Raw genomic sequence first — 24,990 nt, 5'->3', positions numbered from 1 at the left:
ATAAAGGTCAAGATGTTGCAATGATGAAAAAAGTCTTGAAGAACAGAGTGGAGTCTCTCAATTGGGGAGTTTGGTATTCCAAAACAATTCCTTACAAACAAGTGATTCTACTAAACTGATATTTAATATCTCAACCTCAGCCTAAGTGATTTTTTTTTTTTACCTCCAAATGTTGCTATAGTGTATAAGTAAAACTCCCTAGGGATTTTGTGGTAAGGGACTCTACTGGTTTTATAAAAGTAGTTGCAAACAGACTAGTAGAAAAGGTTCTCCTCACTGGCTTCAAACAACCCAGCTCAAGGCTAAAATTTGTGTTTTCAATGGAAGTGTGAGGTTTCCATTGCATTTCCATTCAAAGCAATGTGTGGACAACCCCCTCCCCATCATTTCAAGCCCTGGGAATGGGAGATGTGTGTTTTTAGAAGATCGTTACCAAGTGCGTAGGCAAGCAAACCGATGTGTGGCTGTTCAGGTGGTGTGACTCTTTGCTGTGCGTCAGTTGAATCGTGGTACTTTTACATTTCAGAGCCCCGGGTATCTTCACAGCTGGAATCAGCAGCATGTTGTCTTTGCAGGTTGGATACTTGGGACTGGCAAGTCACCTCCATGGATGTTCTCCCTGTGACTGTGATACCGGAGGTGCTTATTCTAATGTGTAAGTCGGTAAAATGAACAACTAAGTTGTGTGGCAATATTCCTCACTGCCATTTGCACAGAAAAGTACATTTTATTCCGATACGCTCATACCCAGAGGGGAAGCGGTGCATTCCATGACAAGCAAAGAGCATAGAAAAGCCATCGTCGAGAGCCCAATTGATTTCTTTTACTTCAGCTATTTCCAAAGAGGAGGTAACAGTTCTATGGGGTAGATCCCACGAGATGGAGGGAAAGAAGCCTCCATACATGCAACTTGACCTGCCTCAAACACCAACGTTTTGTCAGCCTGTAAAGGTAAGTCCTCTACTCTTCTTTTCCCAGTTTTTAGAGCAGAAGCAGAAAGCGCATGAGAAGAAAAGTGGCGAGCAGAGTTTTATGGATCTGGCTTTGCTTGTCAAGACCAGACGTGGAGATCCCATTGCCTCTCCATACCCTCCCCGGCACAGTTGATAGATGGATTCAGAGAATGGGCTCAAACCCAGTGAACATTTAGCCCAGTGCCCCTATGCCTTCATCTTACACACTCTCCCCACTCTACATTTTTTTTTTTTCTTTTCCAGCTGCTCCTGCAGCATATGGAAGTTCCCAGGCTAGGGGCTGAATTGCAGCTGCAGCTGCCAGCCTACACCACAGCTCACAGCAACACCAGATCCTTAACCCACTGATCAAGTCCATGGATCCAACCTGCATCCTCAAAGAGACAGTGTCCGGTACTTAACACGCTGAGCCACGATGGGAGCTCTTTTTTTTTTTTTTTTCCTTTTCCTGAGGTGGGTTTGTTTTTCCTCAGGTGCTCACCTAAGGATGGGCAGTGCGATTGCTGTCCCCACATCACAGGTCGCAGCTGCACAGAACCAGCACCTGGCCACTTCTTCGCTCCTTTGAATTTCTATGAGGCAGAGGAAGCCACGCCACTCCAGGGACTGGCACCTTTGGTTCGTATCCCGTTGGCTTTTCTTACAGACGTCCCTGAATGCAGTGTGGGTAAATACACACAACATATCCTTGAGCTCATGGGTAGGATGCCCAGAAGCGAGTGGTTTTGCCCCTAAACAAGGTCTATTCTAGCCCAGAATTGCAAACGCTATAACCTTTCAAGGGCAGAGTCTGCATTTTATTTTTATATCCTCATTCCAGCACAGAGCCTGGCACAGAGGTGTAACCTGGATTATGCTGGGATGAAGTGGACTTGATTTTTGCTCTTTCAAGGCACCATCAGAGTATGTTTATCAAGCATCTCCCAGTCTGTCTCCTCAACACTATAAACTGTGAGAGGGAAGGGGGGATGTGTGCCTCATCTCCGCTGTTGCTCTCATGCTGAGCACGGTAATTGCAGGAAGCTGTGGGTCTCTGCTAATGAAGGAACGAGTGAATGAGGTACAGAACCAAGTGGAAGGTGTGCTGCCTGGCCTTCTGAAGCTGATCTCAGCTTAGCAGTGCTCAATGCTATTCACAGGCATGTGTGATTGAAAAATTTTCTTGGCACTGTTTCGTGTCCTACAAGTCAGTGGTCCTATGGAAGATGTTTCCTAAAAATATTTATCTCCAAGTATTATGATGTGAGCACACATGGGCACCTGAACTGATGAGAGAAAATACAGGTTAGACTCTCTTAAGAGTTTCACACCTATGACTCCAGCCACAGGCAGGGATCTGACAAGGGAAGAGGCAATGTGAAGTGAACAACTTCAAGGAGAATGAAGGTATGTGAAAGTTGATTCTGGAGACAGGATTTGGATAGAAAACTGGGAACTCATTCCAGGCTCCAGTGACTAAGTCATTTCCTGAGGTTTCTTCCTTATCTGGACACCACTGATGAAAATACCCTTCCAGAGGCTTGGAATTTGCCTTTTTACTGCCTGGAATTGGGTAAGGAAGAAGAGCTTGCACTCTTCTGACCTGGATTTAGAACTGCGGTGGATGGAGTCAGGATGAAAGACTCCTATGTCTCGATGATTATTCTTCTTCCTCTCCTTCTCCTCCTCCTCTCTCCTCCTCCTTTCCTCATTCTTCTTTAATGGGTACATTCACAGCATTTGTAAGTTCCCAGGCCAGGGACTGAATCCCACAGGAACTATTAACCCACTTTGCCACAGCAGGAACTCCTGGATTCTTCATCATGGTTTTTAGTATTGCAGGTTTATGATGGTAATTAGGGGGAAAAAAATGATGTTGGGAAAGGAATATTGGTATTTTTATTTAGGCTCCAACTGTCATAGAAAAAAATAGAAAAAAAATATATGTGGTGATCTTGGCACAGATCACAGATCACACATATCACACCTGTGCCTGGCAGAGAGCTCGGAAAACCTTTGTAATTTTCTAAGGGATACGAGTACCAGAAGCATCTTTTGTTCTAATGTTTGGTCTTTGACCCTGTCCCTGACACTGGGCTCCTAAATCCTTGGGACTTTCCTGGGTGATAGGAGTGTCCTTTGTTCAGGGGAGGTGACTCTGGGTGGGCTTCAGGATGGGGCTGGCACCAGAAAGATGAAGCCATGATTAGAAGCTTGAAACTTTTGGCCCCACCTCCTCCATCCTCCAGAAGGGACTGAGTTGAGGGAGATTAAGGTTATGATCCATCATGCCTGTGCTATGAAGCCTCCATCAAATTCCCCAAAGTCCTGGGTTCAGTACCATAGACATAAGTGAATGCTTTCTTGAGATCTGTCAGCCATTCTAGCAAATTATCAAACCCAAAGAGGGAGTCACAGGAATCCCAGTTTTTATAGCCAGGTGCATAATGCTGAGCTCCAGGCTAAGAGCAACATAGAGAGGGGTTTAATTAGGGTCTCTGCCCTCCAGGAGTTTTTCCCCATAGCTAATACTTTTTTTTTTTTTGTCTTTTTGCTATTTCTTGGGCCGCTCCCACGGCATATGGAGGTTCCCAGGCTAGGAGTCTAATTGGAGCTGTAGCCACCAGCCTATGCCAGAGCCACAGCAATGCGGGATCCAAGCCACCTACACCACAGCTCACGGCAACGCTGGATCGTTAACCCACTGAGCAAGGGCAGGGACCGAACCCGCAACCTCATGGTTCCTAGTCGGATTCGTTAACCACTGCGCCACAACGGGAACTCCGCTAATACTTTTCATAGATGACTCAGGATGGGGGCGGTGCCTTGCAGCAAGGCATAAATGCATTAGGATTTTGGAGTCACAGCTGACCCTTTATGAATGGGCTTAACACACAGGTAGAATCATTTGGCCTGAGACTTGAAAGCAATAATCCTTTCTATTGGTGGACTAGGGCAGAAGACAGTCCAGCCAGAAGTTTTCCAAATAATGGCTCAGAAGAGAAACTCCTCAAGTGTGTTCACAGATAGAAAGGAAAGTATTGGAAGAGAAAAATCAGTTCCCCTATGAAAGAGGCTAAATTTTGCTCCCCAGGAAATAAGACCTCGTTGAAACTTTCTGAGCAAGGGAGTGACATGATGGAGACTCTCCTCTGTGTCCTCATAGCCTCCATCCAGCAGGAGTGAAGCCTGGGGTGGAGGCGTGCAGTGGGCTACAGTCCAGGCAGGAATGGAGGAGGGTCTAGGTTCAGGGAGAAGAGAGCGGATGGGGATGGAGACACAAAAGGACAGGACTCTCAGACTGCATCTTCCAAACACTTGTTTTAATACACAAATTGGAGAGCTAAGAAGACTAGAAGTTAACTTTCTTGGTGGGTCTTCAAAAAGGTGTCATTATAGCTACATATAATGACACCATTCATCCATTCATCCATCCATCCCTCCCTCCTTCTTTCTATCTATCTATCTATCTATCTATCTATCTATCTATCTATCTATCTATCTATCTATCTAATCTTTCTTAGTCTGTCCAGCCTACTAAAAATAACATAGACTGGGTGGCTTATAAACAACATAAACTTACTTCTCATGGTTCTGAAGGCTGGGAACTCCACGGTCAAAGTGTTTGCAGATTCAATGTCTGAGACCCGCTTCCTGGGTCTTAAGTGACTGTCTTTTTGCTGGTCCTCCCATGGCAAGGGAACTCTCTGGGATCTCTTGTATAAGGGCGCTGATCCCATTCATGAGGTCTCTGCCCTCATGACCTAATCACCTCCCCAAAGCCTCACCTCCTAATACCAAAACCTGGGGATTCGATTTCAACATAAGAATTTGGTGTGGGATGAACTATGTAGCTATCACCTATGGATTCATGAGACTTGGAGACTTTCAGGCCCCATCCCAGACCTGTTGAATTAAGTCTGGTTTTGGCAAGATCCCCAGGTGATTCATATGCAGTTTGGGAAGCACCTTCTTGTTTTCTTATAGAAACAAACTATGGCCACGAAAGTTCATATTGATTGACTTTTACATAGAATAGAAGTTAATATAGTATAACATAAAGTTAATTCCATAATATATTTTCTGTATAAAATTAGTAAAATAGTTTATAATTTTGTGTCGCAAAGTGAACACAATTGGTGAGGGGGAAAGAAAGAGAAAGAGAGGGAGAGATGAATAAACATAATGCAATGTGGCCTGTCCATAGGGTCCTTATCACAGAGGTTGAGGAGCTGGTCAGAGAGCATGGCTGCAAGTCTGAACAGTGACCACTAGGGTGTGGGGGTTCCTGAAGTGGACCACAGCTGACCTCAGGGCTGCCCACTCACAACCAGGGCACGTGTGAAATGAAACATCTTGTCTACGAAAACCAACAGTAAAGCATCCAGCAAACACCCGTGTCCAGGGTGCAGTGAAAATCTGGAAATGAGCAATTGGAGATTCTGAGTCAGCAAGTTGAATGACTAAGGAGATGCTAAAAAAAGAGAATCCCACAAAACCCAGGGTTTTAAGGAAACTGGAGTTGCATGAATGCAGTTCTGCCGCTTTCATTTGACTGGTGGGATCTTGCTATCCTGGTATAACCTCTCATGGGAACATTTAAAGCCAAATCTACAAACTATGAGAACTAAGAGGAATTGGCCTGGAGAGTGTCAAAATTACAATATCTAATAAATCTTTGTATATCATGCCTGTTGTTGATTTTCTACAACTTTCTTCTTGAGATTTCATGTTAAAATATAGCATGACTCCTTTTCTTTTTAATACCATAAAACCAGTAGGAAAGATGAAATATTTTCCCAGTTTAGAATTGTACTTGTTTAGAAGCCTTTAAAAGAAAACCCAACATGTGGTCTTAGGCCCACCAAAAATTTCCCATTTTCTCAGAGTAATAAAAAAGTATAAACTGCCTCCATGACTTCTTTCTGAGGCTATTAAGAATCATGATTCCTTTTTAATGATGGTATAATCTGAAACTCTTGAATTCTGCTATCATTGGAATATTTTGTTGGCTACTTAAACTGTCTTTTCTTTTCTTTTTAAGCTACTAGCAACAGCTTTGCCTACCTGTGATGTATATTTCCAACAACATGGAGATGATTTCATAATTGACAAAGGAAATGTCCTACTGAAGAAAAATCAGAAGCAAAGCACACATGCAGATGAACAGAATGAGGTAAACTATTTCTTCAGGGACATTGTCCATCACGCTATAAGCAAATAACCCAGGTAATGTACTTGGAACCATACATGGCCCATGTGAGTGCTCAGTCAATATAGGTCCTATTATCCTCAAGAGCAGAGTAGAGGAAAGGAAGAAGCAAGCTCAAAGTGATTAGAGCCTCTGGGGAAAATATCAATAGCTTTATTTCTCTGCACATGATAATTTCTGGCATACAAGATTCTGAAGGGCTGAAGCGTCAGGCTCCATGCAGTCCTAATTTCTTGTCTTTTTAGTTAGGAGAGTGAGGAATGGCTCCCCTCCTATTTGGAGAAGAAAAAGGACATGCTGACATCCCTGGGGGTGGTGTGTGACTCTGCCCTCGATTGTGAGGCTGCTGTAGTTGGTCAATGCCAGTGTGAGTGCCAGGGTGATGCCACCTCCTTGGGGGCTCTGCCTCCACTGGGTTCACAACACTGGAGGAGAGGAGTTCCCCGGTAGCTTAGTGGATTGAGGATCTGGCCTTGTCAGTGCTGTGACTCAGGTTGTAGCAGTGGCATGGGTTCCATCCCTGGCCCTAGAACTTTCTCATGCCACAGGCGTGACCAAAATAATAATAATAATAATGATGATGATGACGATGATGATGCAAGAGAAGACCTGAAGACCTTGTAGCTATCCAACTGGTATTCACTCAAGTCTGAGCCCCTTAGGCCTATTTATTTGTTCGTTTGTTATGCTGGAGTCTTTACTGAGCATCCCTGTGTGCATAAAGGAGAATTTTGGAAAAGCAAAGGAAATCAGTTGTTAGCTGTTCTATTCATAAATCCAGCACCTGAAACAGTCTTTTATACATAAGAGAACTTCTTGACTGAATGAAATGATGGAATGAATGAAAACAGAAGTACCTAGACATAGAGCCTGCCCTTAAGATTGTTGTGGAAGAACCAAGCCCTGTATACAATGAATGTGTGGCAGGGTGGGGGAAGTGTCATAAAGAGGTGCACATTTCACGAGATGGATTTCACCGAAGGAGAACTACCTCCAGCCAAGACCAGAGAAGGCTTCATAGGTGGTGGGCCCCCTTCCAGGCCCACACATACCAAGTCACAGTGGCTTTGCTCTTTCTTTCTGTTCCCAAAAAACATGCCCACGGAGCCTCCTCTGACACTATGTCTCTCAATCCAAAATCCAACTATGGCACAGTGGAAATGAATCCAACTAGTATCCATGAGGATATGGGTTCAGTCCCCAGCCTTGATCAGTGGGTTAAAAATCCAGTGTTGCCATGAGCTGTGGTGTAGGTCGCAGACAAGGCTCGAATACTGTGTTGCTGTGGCTATGGTGTAGGCTGGCAGCTGTATGCCATCTGTGCATCCCTAAGAAGCAAAAAAAAAAAAGAGAATCTGACTGCAGTGACTCAGGTTGTAGAGGAGGCGAGTGTTTGATCGCTGGCCCAGCAAAATGGGTTAAATGATCTGGTGCTGCCACAAGTGCAGCTCACATTCAATCCCTGGCCCTGGGAACTTACATATGCTATGGGTGCAGCCATAAATAAATAAATAAATAAATAAATAAAATCCACCCAAAGGAAAAATTGGGGAGTATCCTTGCTTCCTGGGGCACGGATCAGTGAACCCTAAAATCTTACTGTGCATAAGTTTTGCCCAGGGATTTGTTTAAAATGCAGATTTTAGGGCCTTCCACTTGAGATGCTGAAGCAGGGCATTTGAGACTTGTCAAGAAATCTACCTGTTTACCAAGTGATATGGGGGAGTCCCTGGCAGCATTTTGAGAAACACTAATCATTCACAGCCTCCTCTCCTGACTCTTGCCTGAAATGTAAGTCTGTGTTACTGACTTACAAAACTTCTAGTCATCCCTGAAGACCAATTCAAATTTATCTTTCTCTCTGACATTCCTTACTGTGACATCACATCTGGGGTTTCCTTCTCTGGGGTCCAATAGATCAGCAATTTTCAAACTGCAGATCATGCCTATTGGTGAGTAGGTCATGAAATCAGCTGGCTAAATCCACTTAGTACAAGAGAAGCCTATGAAACAAGGGCTTTTTTTTTTTTTTTTTGGTGAAACTTTTGTTTCAGTTGTACATAGACCTGTGTGTGTGTATGTGCACACTCTCGCATTGAGCCACTGTATTAGGCTGAAATCCCTACAAACAGAGATTCCAACAGAGATGGGGGTGCAGGTACTTTAATGAGGGAGCACTCAGCAGGAGAAACCTATCAGGGCAGAAGCCTGGGGATGGGGAAAAATGACCCAAGGACGAAGTCTAGTGTAGAGTCTAGTCTTGCCTGATCCCCCAGGGAAGCTCTAAAGGATAAATCACACCACAGAGTGGTCTTCCCTGAGGCCCCAGGGCTGGCCTGTTGTATTCTTATGTCAGTCAGTTGTGGCCATGGGCTACCAGGTCAGATGTCTGCCACCAGCCAGGTGAGGTGGCTCCCATGAGCCCAGGGCAATTCTCAAGAGAAGGGAGGCGTGAGACATACAGCCAACGATACAAGAGCTGGTGATGAGAGAGAATGGCCCAGTAAAGGGGACTTGGCATCAGCAGCATGGATTCAAGTTCATTCCTGGTGTGCTCAGACCCATGTGCGGGGCCAGGGCAAAATAAAAATTAAAATGCAGCACCCCTTATTTTAAAAGTAGGGAAAGGGCCCTTAAGAAAATAAAATATGGAGTTCCCGTTGTGACTCAATAGCTTAAGAATCTGACATAGTGTCCATTAGGTTGCAGGTTCAATCCCTGGCCTCAGCAATTTAAGGATAAAGTGTTGCCGCAAGCTGCCCATTGGTTGTAGATGCAGCTCAGATCTGACATTGCTGTGCCAGTGGCATAGGCCTGAAGCTGCAACTCTGGTTGGACCCCTAGCCTGGGAACTTCCATATGCTGCAGATGCAGCCATTAAAAAAGAAAGAAAGAAAGAAAAAAAAAGTAAAATATAAAGCTTTTTAGTTTCTTCTGTAGTCTCTCTCCCTAAACTTGTCAAAATGGTTTTTATGTGCTATTTAATATCAGTCTAAGTCAAGAAATATTAGAAATCTAAATTATTGGATTTCCTGTTGTGGCTCAGCCGGTTAAGGACCTGACATTGTCTCCATAGGATACAGGTTCAATCCCCAACCTCAATCATTGGCTTAAGGATCCTGTTTGCTGCAAGCTGCACCATAGGTCACAGATGCAGCTTGGATCTGGTGTTGCTGTGGGTGTGGTGTAGGCTGGCAGCTGCAGCTCCAATCCGAACCCTAACCTGGGGACTTTCATATGCCAAAGTTGTGGCCACAAAAAGAAAAAAAGAAAAATCTAAATTGTTAACATAAATGATACTGAATATTTATGGCAAAACATTAGGGCATTTAGTTCATACACATAGTCACTGAAGTTACACAATTTATATTTTGTAGTCATATATGCATATGTATTTGGTTCTTTCCAGAACAATGGGAATGCTTCACAAATTCAACTGTTTTGATTTCACGTCTTAGTATGTGTTCTATCAACACTCTCTACCTTCAGCTTACTGATGAGTAAGGAAGGACTGAAAGGAAAAGAAACTCTGAGTTGCCCGGTCTTTTTCTTATTCTTCTTATACTCGAATAGTCATCATTTTCAATGACACAATTGGCTGATTCAAGGAATTAACATGAAAAATGTGTTTCTTAGAAGGCCTTTGCCTTCTTTCTGCTTTCAAAGCAAGTTTGATTGGAACAGAAAGCTTGGCTCCCTGGAGCTGTCAGCACCCCTTCTTACTCAGTCACAGACACAATGTGCTCCCTTTCTACTCGGAGTCTCACTGAACACCCAAGCATGGTAGGTCCACTTGGATCCCATGCTCAGGCATCATATACACTATATGTCCTCCGATCGTGCTCCATTGTCCCAAGACATTTCATTTACAAAACAACTTCTGAGATGAAACTATTGATTATTTCAAGATGGTGACAGCAGAGCATTAAACCAAGCACAGGGCCCTTCTGAGCATGGGGTCCCCTGCAGCTGTTCAGGTTGCATGTCCCTTGAAACAGATCCTGCCTGTTTACTTCTCACCTTAAGCTCACTCCATGCAGGCAAGTTTCTCAAGGATTCTCACTGGTCACAATTTCTGGGGAAATTTGTCAAAGGAGATGAGCGAGACAACCCACAGCTGTTGGTCCTGAGGTTGTAACTGATATTTCCTATCTCCATCCCTCCCTCCTGACCACCTAGAATCCTCTCATCCTCAGCGAGCATTTCTGCTGGGTGGGATGACTTAGATCCTCATTTCTCTGGAGTCTGAGGCCCTGGTACCACGCTCTTACCAGGCCACAGGTATGGGAGTACCAAAGTTGGATCACCTCGGTGCCATACGTATTCCTTGTGTCCCCATTCTAGAGCAGCGGCCCTACTGCTATGATAACTTGTTCCCGTGCCTGCTCATTACTGTCATGAGGAGCCAAGTGACCATGCAGCAGTCATGGCTTTAACGTGATGGGATTCTTTGTCCCTGCCCAAGAGTGAAGACCTCCAATCCCACAGAACCTAGAGTTGCAAGGACCTTCTGTTCACGGTCACTAGGAGTGAAGGTAAACTTGGCTACTCCTACTTAGTTCCCAAGCCCATGTGTTCTCCTTATTGGTAGCACAGTATCACATAAAAACCATTGGTTTAAGGAGTAAATAACATCTAGAAGAAAACTACCCTATCACATAGGATGTCATTTCCAAGCAAGTGAAGTAGATGCATCTTCTCAGAGCTCCATTCCACTGCCATCTTGGCATCTTCTGGATAGCATAGCTTGTGTAGGATCAGGGGATCCCAAAGTCACACAACCACTGCTGCACTTGTTTTGCTGTAAAATGGATTCCTTGGGCTGAGGAAGTTATGTTTTTCCCCACTGGCTAACTAGACACTCTGTGAGCTGTCAGAGAGTGGTGCTGACCGAGGCCATTGAGCATCTGATTCTCACTGTGGGATGTCACATAACATCTCTTTAGACAAAGGGATCCCTTCTCTGTCCTTCAGTAGAGGGGATCCATGTGATATTTGGTGGAACATCTGGATAGTCCATATTCTTTAGAGCTTTAGTGTTACAAGGAATAGAAGAATTAACAACCTTTAAGACAGTGAGAGTCTTTGTCCCTGTCCAAGAATGAACACATCTAATTCTATGGAACCTAGAGATGCAAGGACCTTCTGCTCATGAGCACTAGGAGTGACCCCCTTGATCAGGCACCCTCAGGGTCCATGCCTTGTTACTGGTTCATGTTAGCCAGGTCTCTCTGAGAGATCCACCACTTTCCCATGCTGAACCTTGATCCTAACTACCAGGCAAGTGGTCAGGAGAAGCAGATCCTGTGGAATGTACACATTTTCTTTGAAGGTACCTGCATCATTTGAGATTTGTGCATTATCTTTAAATACGGCAGGGGTAGAGGCAGGGTTGGGGAGGCGGCGCTCCATTTTCTGACTAGGATGAGTAAATTACTTCTGTAGTCCAAGAGTGCTCAGGAGAACATCAGGGTTCAAGATTCTCCAAATCCAATTAGATCCATGAGGATGCAAGTTCCATCCCTGACCTTGTTCAGTGAGTTGGGGATCTGGCATTGCCATGAGCTGTGGTATAGATCGCAGATGCAGCTCGGATCCTACATTGCTGTGGCTGTGGTGTAGGCCAGCAGCTGCAGCTATGATTTGACCTCTAGCCTGGAAACCTCCATATGCTGCAGGTGTGGCCCTAAAAAGCAAAAAAAAAAAAAAAAAAAAGCAGTTTCTCATCTGCACCACCCAGGTCTCAAGATCCCCCTGCTTCCCTATGAAGGGCCTGACTTTGCCATAGGTGACTTACCCATGCTGAGCATTCAACCTTCCCTAAAGTTCCTCAACGCTTCCTTTTAAGTCTTGTGCCTGGTCCTGGGCTCTTCCTGCCCTCTCACTAAAGGAGGTGAGAGTCTCTTTAAATCCTACCAAGGAGCCCTTCTGATTCTCATACTTTAAGTTGCTGATTAATTGCCCAGAACCTGATGTCTTTTTTCATCAAATCATCAATGGCATCCACCAGCCACCCATATCCATAGTCCTTATAACTACAATTTCCCCCATATCTGTCAATGCCAGAAATATTGTTCAAGTCAGTGCCTCCTCTTCCCCCTTTTTCCTGTGCCAGGTCACCACAGAGGACAGATTTAGTAACTGCTCTGCTGCTACACAAGGGTCAGTGACACATGGCACCTACTGGGGTCCTCATTGCCAGCTGAACAGTAAATGACCCACCTCCAGGATTGCATCTTAAGAGTCTGCTTCTAGGTACACTGTCTGTTACCAACTGACTCAGATTAGGGGTTCCAACTGACTCAGATTAGGGGTCCTAGAAACAGAGCACCTAAGGGCACTCAAGATCTGATTCAGATGCCTGTGATTTATGAAGGCAGTGTTTTTCAGGACAACTCTTCAAGAGAGTGAAAGAAAGAAGATAGAGAAAAGAGTCAGATGTGGTCTCAGGTAAAAACAAAACAAAGCAAATAAACAAACACTTGGATTGGTCCACAGAGAAGTTCAGAGATATAAACTGCAGACAAAGTCGCCCTGCCCCTTGAGATGACAGGGCCAGCCTTTCCTACCATCCTATCAGGCAGTCATTAGCTGCAAGCTATGCCCTGGGGTGGGAGTTTGGGGAGGGGGGGATTACTCCAGAGAAGGGGGCAATTGTGAGCTGTTACACAGCATCTGGGGGATGAGTGTACCAGCCATGTAAAGGGGATCCCAGAAGGGTACCTACAGTGTCTCCTGCAATTTTCAGAGTATGTTTTTTTTTTAAAAAGTTTGAAAAACGTCGCAGAGAGACGAGTTTCCATATACTTCTGTCTCATTTCTTACTTGTATTTCTGTCTCCAACCCAAGATTCTAAACTCCTCTGTGACAGAGACGCTGTCCTATTCATCTTTGCATTTCTCATTCAGAGACTGGGATTGAATTGTTACTAAATAAACATTTGTCAAATGAAGAGCAGTTTGTGGTAGATTACAGAGCAACTTGAACTCCAGGCAAAGTAATTTGGGCGTGATGCTCTTGGCAGTTAGAAAGCTTGAAAATGCTCCTTGGCAGCAGTGTGTGGTATGTATTGGACTAGGGAGATTATGGAGAGAACAGCCAAGAGGGTGTTGCAGTGATACAGGCAAAAAAAAAAAAAAAATCAACAGGAGGCAGAATCCTGGAAGCTGGAAGTATGGAGAGACAGATGCAAAAGTCATTAGGGAAGTATGATCTATGGGGTCCAGATGGCCCCAGGCTGACATCCAGCATGGAGACCGGCAGAGCTGCTAATCAATCAAGTGCATGAGGAGTTTTGTACTTATGTGCCCCAGAGCAGATGGGAGAAGATCATTTCTCATGATCTTTTGCATGGAAAAAATAACCTACAAAATAAATCTGTGTGGCTTTTCTCATCATGGTGCACAGCTGGGCAAAATCCGTGAAGTAGGCATGGGCATATTTCCTTTTCCCTGTGTATTTTGGGCATAACGCTATAGTCATACCTGACAAAAGCCAAGGTCATCAACATGGTATCACTCAGTTCATGAGCACATGCTGCCTAGTGACCATGCTTTCCGAATAATCATTCTATACAGTAATGTATGTTCCAAAGCTGTAGATTTGGCACGGTATTCTCTGCTGTGTTCTGAACAGTATCTTGGTGGGAATCATTTATCCAGGACTCAGATGGATCATACACACATAAAGAAATGTATGCTGGGTTTTTTTTTTTTTGTTTGTTTTTGCTGTTTTCTGAAATCTTCTAGCCCTTCAGTCTAGGCAAAGCTATGTTTATTCCTTTCCAATTTTAGGGTTCATTGAATTTTGGCCAGCTACCTGTGGTTCCCATCGTTCTCCGAGAGCCAGTTCCTGGGATGCCTGTGACATGGACGGGACCAGAATTTGCCAGGGTTCTCCAGGGAGCCGGCTTGAGATTCACTGTCGAGAACATTGCCTTCTCCATGGACTTCGGTGTTGCCATTCGCTATGAGACTCAGGTATCCTTAACTCCACTTCTACAGCAGTGGTACAAAGCTGAATGAAATACATAATTGAACTTACTGTTTCTGTTCCAGTCTTGCCTAGATTCCTCATAACAAGATTTGCAAAAATGCAGCACATCTGGAGATTATTATAACCAAAGCGTTTCCTAAAGATATTAGAGCACCACAGTGAGCCAGATGCACACACACCCTATTCCGTGGAGAGATGCTGAAGTAGGAGCTATGTATTTAAGTTACTGGATCTCGGGAAGTGGTGATAGGTTGTTTGTGTAAGAACAATAAATAAATAATGCAAATCCTACCCTCCTGAGACATTTCTTTTCTAAAAATTTAATAAACTAATGTATGTGGAGAGATTCAAACTCACAGGGATGCAGAAAAGGCATTTATTTGCACTTGGATTTGAGTGAAACAGGGAGAAAAGCTAAAAGCAACCTGCTTTTCCTGCCTCCTACCTTTCTACCCCTTCCCCCACCTTTTGAGAAATACCTAAGACAGAAGAGAAAGCAAATTAGAGAAACATTTGATCTCGGAGTTCCTTTGTGGTTCAGTGGCTTAAAGATCCAGTGTGGTTACTGCTGCAGATCAGATTACTGCTGTGGCTCAGGTTTGATCCCTGGCCTGGGAACTTCCGCAAGCTGCAGGCATGCCCCCACCCCACCCCCCCAAAAAAAAGAGGGAAAAGAAAGAAAGAAAAACACTTGATCTAGAGCAGTGGTTCCTAAACTTTTCTTTGCATAACCTTTTCTTTGATAATCTGAAACCCCACAGATCATCTCCCTGAAAAGTATTTTTATGGCTGGGGGTGGACTCAGAGCCCAGTCCTTCTGGGGACCACATGCTGGAAGGGTTCACTGTGTGTTGTATGATTGGAGCTGATGATTGGCTTTGAAACTCTTTTTTTTTTTTGTCTTTTTTATTTAGGGCTTCACTCACAACATATGGAAATTCCCAGGCTAGGGGGCCAAATCAGAGCCACAGCTACCAGCCTGTGCCACAGCCACGGCAATACCAGATGCAAGCCATGTCTGTGACCTACACCACAGTGCACGGCAGTGCCAGATCCTTAACCTGCTGAGTGAGGCCAGGGATCGGACTTGTGTCCTCATGGCTACTAGGCAGATTTGTTTCCTCTGAGCTATGATGGGAACTCCCTGAAACTCTTAATATAATATAGTTCTTAGTTTCTCATAAACAAAAGGCAAGGTATGCCAAGGAACTTTGATCTTGTAAATATGACAAGAAAGTCATTAAAAAAAACTGTATATTCAGGGAAATATATTCAATATCCTATGATAAACAACAATGGAAAATAACCTTAAAAAATATAAGTATAACCGAATAACTTTGCTGTACAACAGAAATTAACACAGCACTGTAAATCAACTATGTTTCAAAAAAATATATATATAAATATAAATACACATAAATTTTTGTAAAGAAAGAATATATCTTTGACACCTTTAAAAAACTTTTCCAAATTGTAAGCCTTCCAGAATTTAGCTAATTAGCATGTGTCTCTTTCTCTTTCCTTCTCTATATGTGTGTGTATGTCTCTATATGTATTTATACAACATATAAATATATCTAGTAACATAATATTAAATAATAAAAATTTATGTACTAATTTTTATGAACTATTCCAAGAAAAGTATATATCCTTTTGTGAAAGCTTCCAGATATTTAATTTTTGTTCTGTGATCCAGGAACATATCAGTCATTTCTTTGGGAGATGGATTAAAAGAGTAGACCTGTCAGATGTGCCAGGGTGTTTCCAGGCCATGAATTAGTGACCAGAAACAATATTCCTTCTACTCAGACCACAATTCAAACATCAGTGAGTTGGGACTGGGAGTGACCCTCTTCTCTCAACTCCTAAATCCTGTTTTTCTGAGCAGGCTGTGGGTTGCAGAGGCATCTCACTCACTCTCCATTAGGAGGACGTTGGTCCATGCTCTCATGTGCTGCCTTCTAGTCCACAGCTGCCTGGGCGGTCCGGGTGGTGGTCAGCCCCGCCAGAGGGAGCAAGCACTGTACCTGCAAGGCCTTGCAGCTGAAGCCTCAGCGTTTTGCTCTACCAGCAGCTTCCAGGTATGCCGGGAATGGGGGCAATGCGGGGGATAGGTACCTGTCCTCAAACGTTGAAGGCTTCCTTAGCAGGCTGTCATCTATCCATCATTTGTATCCAGAAACTAAGTGGGGGAAGAGCCTCCTTAGGAGGCTGTCATCTATCCATCATTTGTGTGCAGAAACTAAGTGGTGGAAGAGGTATAGCAAAGGAGCCCATATTTTTATTATATGTTTATTACATTTATTTAGTACGTGTTTACTCAGTGCTACACTGAGCTTTGCATTTACTGTCACATCGGAATCTTCCTAACACCTCAAGGTAGATTTTGTCTTTGGTAGATGAGGAAATGAAGAATGAGAACACGCCCATGCCTTGTGCCGGGACTCTCCAGCCCAGATCTTCTGACTTGAATGTTTGTTTCCCATTCCCCGGGCGGCCTTGAGATGTGAGCAGGTGAAATGCTGCAAGAATCAGAGCACCATAGTCAACCTGAGCTATCGCAACAGCTGAGAGCCTATGAAGGAAAAACCTACTGATTTGGAGGCCACTGATTTTGCAGTGGAGATCCGTGGCCAATAAAACAGAGACCCTGTCGATGTTAGCCTGATGCGTGGGAGGAAGGACATTTGCTCCAACCTTCTCCCAGAGCAGTCGTGACAACCCACGGCCAGTTTCTAAGGCTCTGCTGTTTGGCATAATCCTGTGGAATTATTAGCCATGGAGAATCTGAATGTGCATTTACTGTTCACCCAACCCCCCTGAGGTGGTCCAGACCTCAACCTGGCCTTCATCCCTTCATCCCTGTCACTCACTGCCCAGTACACATGGGAACACATCAAATGCGATGGCTGCCTAGGTTATATAACTGTACTTTTTGTCACTGAATTTTTGCTTTATGTCTCAATACAGAATCGTGCTGCTTCCCACACCCATCTGTTTAGAACCAGATGTACGATATTCCATAGATGTCTATTTTTCCCAGCCTTTGGAAGGCGGGCTCCAGCCTCACTCACACATCCCGGTTGACTCTGTAAGTATCACAGAGCCTTGTGGGTTCTTCCTTTGCAACTGAGCTCCATTATGATTCTACAAGTAGGATTTGACTTTGAAATGTTTCCTGAGAAATAGAAATGTATTTGGTTCATTATAATGATCACTTCTTCTCTGTGAAAGTCACTGATAACAGTTACAAATCTCCTAGAACAGTATGTGCACATCACAGCTTTGTTTTGTTTTGTTGCGAGGAAAATGAAGCTTCTTTATTTTCCTATAAGTGGGATAATCGCAGTTTATACCTGTTGTCCCAGTGTCCCAACTGATCTGACCTCTCCTTCAGATTTTTAACATTTTTAATGGTTCTTTTAGTCTTAATTTTTTTACATTGAGATTTTAAATTTTTTAATGAAGAATTATTAATAGGTGCATTGGTAGACTTCTGCTTTGGTTTTATTTTGTTGTTGTTTTGTTTTTACATATTATTTAGACTTCACAACGACTCTATGAGGGAAGTGTTGTCCTTACTCCCATTTTACAGATGACAGAATTGAGGCACAGAGTCACAGAACTAGTAAGAGAGAAATCAGAGCCAGATGCCTGATTCCAGTGTGCCTGTCTGAGGCCACTACCATATACTGGCATCACCGAAAGTTTGGGGAGAAATTCCACCAATAATTAATTAATTATTATCATCTCGTAAGTCCCCATTTTATACATACTATGCTTTTACATCATTATATTCCAAATGTTCAGACAAGATTGTGCACAGAGTTTTTTCACTTCCTGTTATACCATAAGAATTTTCTTGTGGTGCTTATGTAACTTTACTGTTTTAGGAACCATGCATAGTATTTCCTTGATAAACATCTTTCAATGTTGGGCCGCAGGTGGACCTTCTAAACCCCTCACTCTGTGCACAGCTTCAGGCCCATGCACGTCACTAGGCAGAGTTTGGACCCTGAATAAATTTATTTAATTTACTCATCCATTCCCCTACTTGTGGTTATAGGTCGCTTCTATTTTTCTCTATTCTGTATAGTTAGTACATATTTTTTTTAATGTTTTAAAATATGGTCTTGGAGATCCCGTTGTGGCTCAGCAGAAACAAACCCAACTAATATCCATGAGGATTCAGGTTTGATCCCTGGCCTCACGCAGTGGGTTAAGGATCCAGCATTGCCATGAGCTGTGGTTGCAGATGTGGCTCGAATCTCACATTTCTGTGGCTGTGGCATAGGCCAGTAGCTGCAGCTGCAATTTGACCCCTAGCCTGGGAACTTCCATATGCTGCGGATGTGGCCCTAAAAAGCAAAAACAAACAAAAACAAACAAACAAAAAAACGCAAAAATAATAATAAAATAAAAGTCTTTTTTTACCCAAGGTTTTGTGGCTCTTGAACTAATGTGTCAGACTAATTAATTAATAGTGTGTCAGATTAATTTCAGGAAGGCATTCCCCCAATGAATTATCAGGATCATCAGTTATGCATGAAAGTGCCAGTTTCATCCCACCTTCAGTAAAATTGAAAAGAATGATGTAGGATTTTTTTTTTTTTTCCTGAACCAGCAGTATATGGAAGTTCTCAGGCCAGGGATTGAATCTGAGCCACAGCTTCTGCAAACCATGCAACAGTTGCAGCAATGCTGGATCCTTAACCCACTGTGCTGAGCCAGGGATCAAACCTGTGCCTCAGCAGAGACCCCAGCCATTACAGATACAAGGGCGGATCCTTAATCCACTGTGCCACAGTGATAACTCCTGATATAGAATTGTTTAAAGTAATATTGTGGATAAAAATTAAATTGCTTTGTTAAAATTGCATTTTTAAACATTTGTGAGAACCTTCTAATACCGTGATTTAAAATCGGCAAACTACCATCCTGCAAAGTTTTATTGGAACACAGTCATGCCCACTGATTTCCATGTTATCTACGCTGCTTTCAAGCTACAAAGATCCAGTTGAGTATTTGCAACAGAGACCTTTCAGTCACAAAGCCAAAGATATTTACTTTCTGACCTTTTATGGGAAGTTTGTTAGCTCCTGATTTAGTTAGCTGTATATCCATATGTTGTGTACTGTGGCTTTAAAGTTCAATTTTAAACTAGAAACATTTAAAATTTATACCCCAGAACTTTTAAATTTTATCATCTACTATCAACCTAAGATAGGCATATCTTAGATTTTATTCAGTAAGTTCAGCTATTACAACATGAAAAAAACTAGCTGTTGTTTCAAGATTATTTTACCAAAAGTGGAATCATAAGATTTAGGAGAGAGAGAGAAAGAAGGAAAGGAAGGAAGGAAGGATAGAAAGGAGGGAGAGAGGGAGGAAGGAAAGATGCAGAACACCCAGTGAAATCTGAATCATGTAATTATGTAATTATTACATGCAATTATGTGGTTACAAATATTGCCTTCAATATTGCATGAGATATACTAAAAAATTATTCATCATTTCTCTGAAATTCAGTATTAGCTGGATGATTTGTATTTTATTTGGCGCCTTACCCAAAGGTGGTCTAAATTCTGCCCCCTGGAGGGCCTTGTAATGTTGTGGTGGGTTTCTGCCGTATTATGATAGAAATGAAGTGGAAAGTAGAAACCAGCTCTTGAGTGGGAAGTGTAGAGAATCACGATTTCTCTATCCATGTAGTTCATATTCTCTGCAGAGGAGCTTTAAATAAAACTGTGCTCACGCACCAACGTATAAGTTACAAAGAAAGAGAATCGAATCCAACGGGTTTAATTCAAGAAAAAAAAAAAAAAAAGCTGAAACTTGGGAGCCTAGGCAGTGTGAAGCAAGGGAAAGGAAGAAATAAGGACTCCTAACCATGAAGGAAAGTTATTATTGTGATGATAACTGTCATGGAACTCAAATTTATGAGAGCCGAGGTCCTCTGCATTTTAAAGCTGTGTCTTAAGTATTTCTGAACTTTGTAAATTCCTAAGGTAGTCACTGGCTGTTTTGTTGAATATATCCATCCAAATTACCTGTTCAGCACCCATTCTCTGAGTGTATGTGGGCCAGGCACCATGCTGGTTTCTGGGGAGCGGGGGGCAACCAGGTTCTTTCCCTCAAAGCATTCTCCACTTGGTACAGAAAATGGAGTATAGGAGTTCCCATGGTGGCTCAGTGGTTAACGAATCCGACTAGGAACCATAAGGTTGCGGGTTCGATCCCTGGCCTTGCTCAGTGGATTGGGGATCTGGTGTTGCCGTGAGCTGTGGTGTAGGTCGCAGACGAGGCTTGGATCCCGCGTTGCTGTGGCTCTAGCATAGGCTGGTGGCTGCAGCTCCAATTCAACCCCTAGCCTGGGAACCTTCCTATGCAGCAGGAGCGGCCTAAGAAATGGCAAAAAAAGGCAAAAAAGAAAAAAAAAAGATGGAGTATAAACAAAATCATCACAGTGATGTTTGATAGATGCAGAAGTAGAATATTTGGAAAAAAATTAAATTACATTAAAAATTTTTTCTTTTCTTTTCTTTTTTTTTTTTTTTGTCTTTTGGTCATTTTTGGGCCACACCTGTGGCATATGGAGGTTCCCAGGCTAGGGTAGAATCAGAGCTGCAGCCACTGGCCTACGCCACAGCCACATCAATGCCAGATCAGAGCCGTGTCTGTGACCTACACAACAGCTCAAGGCAGCACCGGATCCTTAACCCACTGAGCAAGGCCAGGGATCAAACCCACAACCTCATGGTTCCTAGTCAGATTCATTTCCACTGTGCCACGATGGGAACTCCCATTAAAAAATTTTTAAATGGATTATTTGAAACTAACTTAAATTCTGTGCATTTTGGTCCATTACCAAATGATCATCCTCATATGTATATATATATACTGTCATGAAAACTCTGAAACCAAAATAAAAATGAGGAGTGCCACTTGATCTTGGCAAACTGTCTGGAACCTCAGATGCGGCCATAACCACCCATTTTTAGGTCACATTCTTTAGAAGCAGGAACTCAGGGGTGCCTGGTTGACTGAGGTCATGCTCGTTGGCTCAGAGGAATGAGGGGACCAAGAGGGCATCAGAGAGGATGTGGTCTCCATGGGGCTCTGAAGCATGAAGTTCCCAGGGTCAGTTCCACCTGGAGGTGAATGATGGGCCTCTGTGTGCCCATGTCACCAGGCACAGGCTCACTACCTCCCCACTCCCACCCCCTCCTGGACACAGTGGCTGGGTCCAGCTTTCTGGAGAAGGAACAGCTGTGAGCTTTTAGCAGCCAACGCCACAGCAGCTGGTGGATGGGAAGATCTGGGCAGGGCACCTGCAGTGTCCCTGGGAGTCCCTGCCCCAGGATGCCAATTGAAGGAGTCGTTAATATATTTTGTGATTCCCAACTAATACAGTCTTGCTGCTCTGGGAAGATAGGGGACTTCTTGGAACTTGGCCTTTTCAAAGTTCATTCTTCTCTACAGCCAGATTAATATTTGCATCTAAGATGGAGATGCATTACCAAGAAGACCAGATGAAAGATTTGTTCATTCCTTCGGCACAAATCTCTTTTGTTGGGCCAGCATGAGGAGATGGTTCATTTTTTTTATTTTCTGTTGCCCTGATTACATGATACGTGTATCCATAAAAATGTGCCGAAAGTCCAAAGGAGATTACACATTCTAGAACATAAAACTTTCATTTTTCTTTTAAACCATGGGATGGACTGTACTTGGTAAACAGAAAGCCCTTTGAAGTTTCTAGAAGAAGTGAGTCATGGCATTACAAAATCCTATAGCTGACAAGGACTCTTGTCATCTGCTCCATCTGCTTGGTGCCAGAAAGGGCCAACTCTAAACTGACTTGGACCAAGAACTGTAAACAACTGGTTCCTGGTTGTCCACCCCCCCGCCAAGCCTCCCCCATCTGGCTTCCTTCTGGATGTCTCCTCTCTTGGTTTGTGTTTAGAAAAAGCAGTGTCATTTTAGTATCAACTTAAAGATACAGTCCCAGGAATGTATGTATACTTCTTAACTGCATGAATTTCTATGATGCGCTTACTGGAAATTAGACACTGGGGTAGACACAGGTGTAGATGAGACGAGGCCCTTCCCAGCCACGCCAGGGCTGACACTTTAAAGGGGAGATGCAGACAGTAACACAGGAGATGACAGTACCGTGTGACAGTTACCTGGAGCTGTGACAGTTACCTGGAGCTGTGACAGGTCATTTGGTGGGACTCAGGCAATGGCTCTCAGTGTCATCTGACTCAACCTCCCCTTTTTATTACAAATATTTTATTACAGTCTTTCCTGGTCTGCAGTGAAATTCACAGGCATTATAGCTTACCTGCACACATAACATCCAGATAATATCAATGTGATGTGCAAATACAAGGGAGAAATAACAGGGAAGTAATTTATAAGGAAATACCATGTACTTCAATATGTACATGCACACGCATAAACACACCAGGAGACGTACTCAAGTGGGGAGATGCTCTTACACATGCAATCACTACATACAAGACAGCCGTGAAAGCAGGTGGGTTGTAAACATGTTTAACATGTTTTAAAAGCATCGAGGAAGGCTGTCAACTCATAAACAGTGATTTCTCATTTGCGGATATTCAATGGAACATCCAAAAGCTGTCAGAGAATGAGATGATTTTCCATGTGGTAAGAACGATTTCTGATCCCCACTCGCTGAATGTCAGTTACACACCTCACTCCATTACCTTGACAACCAAAACCACCCTTTGGAATTTCTAAAATGCCCCCTGGGGTCAACTTCCCCTATTGAGAACCACTGGGTTGAGAGATTAGGGAGGGAGCAAAATGAAAAGAGTTGAGGTTTAGATATTATCCTGAGGCAATGGGGAGCCACTGAAAGCTTTTAAGAAGGGGTTTATCAGAACAGAATGCCTTTTAAAGAGTCACTGTGACTATAGAATAGGAAATTGACGGGGGAGGGGAGACAATAGTGGAAGATGGGATGCCTCTGGGGCTGCCACCCTTAATCTGGGTGCCTCAATGAGGGAAGGGATGGGGGTGAAGAGCAATAAACACATTCTAGACACAGGTTAGCAGTCAGATTGGCCAGGCTTGTGACTGACTTGATGTTTGGGGTAATGCAGGCTTCTTGGTAATGAAGAAGCAGGTATCAAAGATGACCTTCAGTTTTCTACACTGAGCAGCTTGGTGGATGGTAGCATCATTTCCTGGCAAGAGGCACAGAGAGGAAAGCAGGGTTCAGGTGTGGTTTGGTTGGCAGAGCTTGTGGGGCAACCCACAGGCACGTCCTACACAGAGCTGGGTCCCATGATTGAGATGTGGGCAAGAGACAAAACGCAGATGGCAGCACTCCATCGCTGGTAACCAAAGACACGGCACTGTCAAGGTCACATAGGCAATGGGTCTGGGTTAAGAGGGTGACCCATAGGAGAGCCCTGAAGAACCCCAACATCCAGGGTTGGGTGCGGCGAGGGGATTGCAGTGGTGTGAACGGTAAATGGAAGAGGAGGCCATGAGGATGGAGGGAGACAATTTTTCAAGAAATTTGGCTCTCAAGGAGTCAAGGGACAGACACAGGAAGGACAGTGGCAGGAGGAATGTATGAGATCAAGGAGGTGATTTTACAGAGGGGAGAGATTTAAGCGCATTTAAAAGTCGGTTTGAAAGGAAGAGATTTAAGAAAGCAAGCATAATCCACAGAAAAGCTCCCTGAGGGCAGAGGGCACAGCAGAGGGACCCCTGTCCACGTGACACCTCTCCTTCACTAGCCATCAGAGGCGAGGACAGGTATGAGTAGTCAGGAGACGTGAATTTGGACGGCAGGAAGTAGGAGGCTCCAGCCCCATTACTGGGGTCCATTTTCTCTGTGAAGCTGGAGGAATGAGAGGCAGTGACCTGCAGGAGAATGAGGTTAGAGGTATGAGGAGCGGAGACACTGCAGTTGTCATCCAGGTTCAAGATGCTGCCCCGCACTGTGTGGAGGGACAGAAAGAAAAGGAACAGAGAGGGTTGCAGGAAGGGACCCATGGAAACTAACTCATTGTGGACAAAGCAAAAACACCAGGGGACATTTGTCTGTGGGGCTGGGGTTCCCTTTCCAGCTTGCCCTGCTGAACTAAAACTTATTTTCCAGAGTTCCTGTTGTGGCTCAGCAGTAATGAACCTGACTAGTATCCATGAGAACACATATTTGATCCCTGGCCTCGCTTAGCCAGTTAAGGATCCAGCTTTGCCGTGAGCTATGGTGTAGGTTGCAAATATGGCTTGGATCTGGCGTTGCTATGGCTCTACTGTAGGCTGGCAGCTGGATCACAGGTGCAGCCTTAAAAAGCAAAAAACAAAACAAGCAAAAACACCCCACTTTTTTTCCATCTAGTATTCAAAATGTCCAAGTTGGTATGATCAGTTTGCTATAGCAACATGTTCTCTACTATATCATTCAAGCCATGAATAGACATTTCAAACAGTATAATATAACTTAGATGAAATCTCAAGAAACCTAACTGCATAGCTTTTTTTCATGTAGATGATTAAACTATAGATGATTCCTCTTGAAGGATAAATTTAAAATGATGCACTTTTCCCCATAATAGCTGTATGTCTAAGCCAGTAGTTCCCAAAATGCATCTGTGAAATATTACATTTTTAATAATATTTGGATATGAGACCAAGCGGTAACATAAGTGTGGAAACACTGAGTTTTGAAAGTATCTTTCTACAAATGAACTTCTTTACAAAACAGAAAGAGACTCACAGAGGAAAAAAGCTTGTGATAACCAAAGGGAATGGAGGGGTGGGGCTAATTAGGAGTTCGGGATT

General features: G+C 43.6%; 1 protein-coding gene across 1 annotated transcript in view; it reads left to right on the top strand.

Annotated features, from left to right (window-relative positions):
* LAMB4 (laminin subunit beta 4) overlaps positions 1-24,990 on the top strand; it is a 121,975-nt gene that overhangs the window by 34,923 nt on the left and 62,062 nt on the right. Inside the window, 5 exon segments of the mRNA XM_047753933.1 lie at positions 576-655; positions 1,448-1,592; positions 13,959-14,144; positions 16,126-16,241; positions 17,131-17,251. Coding sequence (XP_047609889.1) covers positions 576-655; positions 1,448-1,592; positions 13,959-14,144; positions 16,126-16,241; positions 17,131-17,251 — 648 coding nt within the window.

This window comes from Phacochoerus africanus, chromosome 11 (assembly GCF_016906955.1).
Source record: "Phacochoerus africanus isolate WHEZ1 chromosome 11, ROS_Pafr_v1, whole genome shotgun sequence".
In the NCBI taxonomy this organism is placed as follows: domain Eukaryota; kingdom Metazoa; phylum Chordata; class Mammalia; order Artiodactyla; family Suidae; genus Phacochoerus; species Phacochoerus africanus.
Note: the sequence above shows the minus strand (reverse complement) of the source record. Positions and strands in the feature narration are given on the sequence as shown.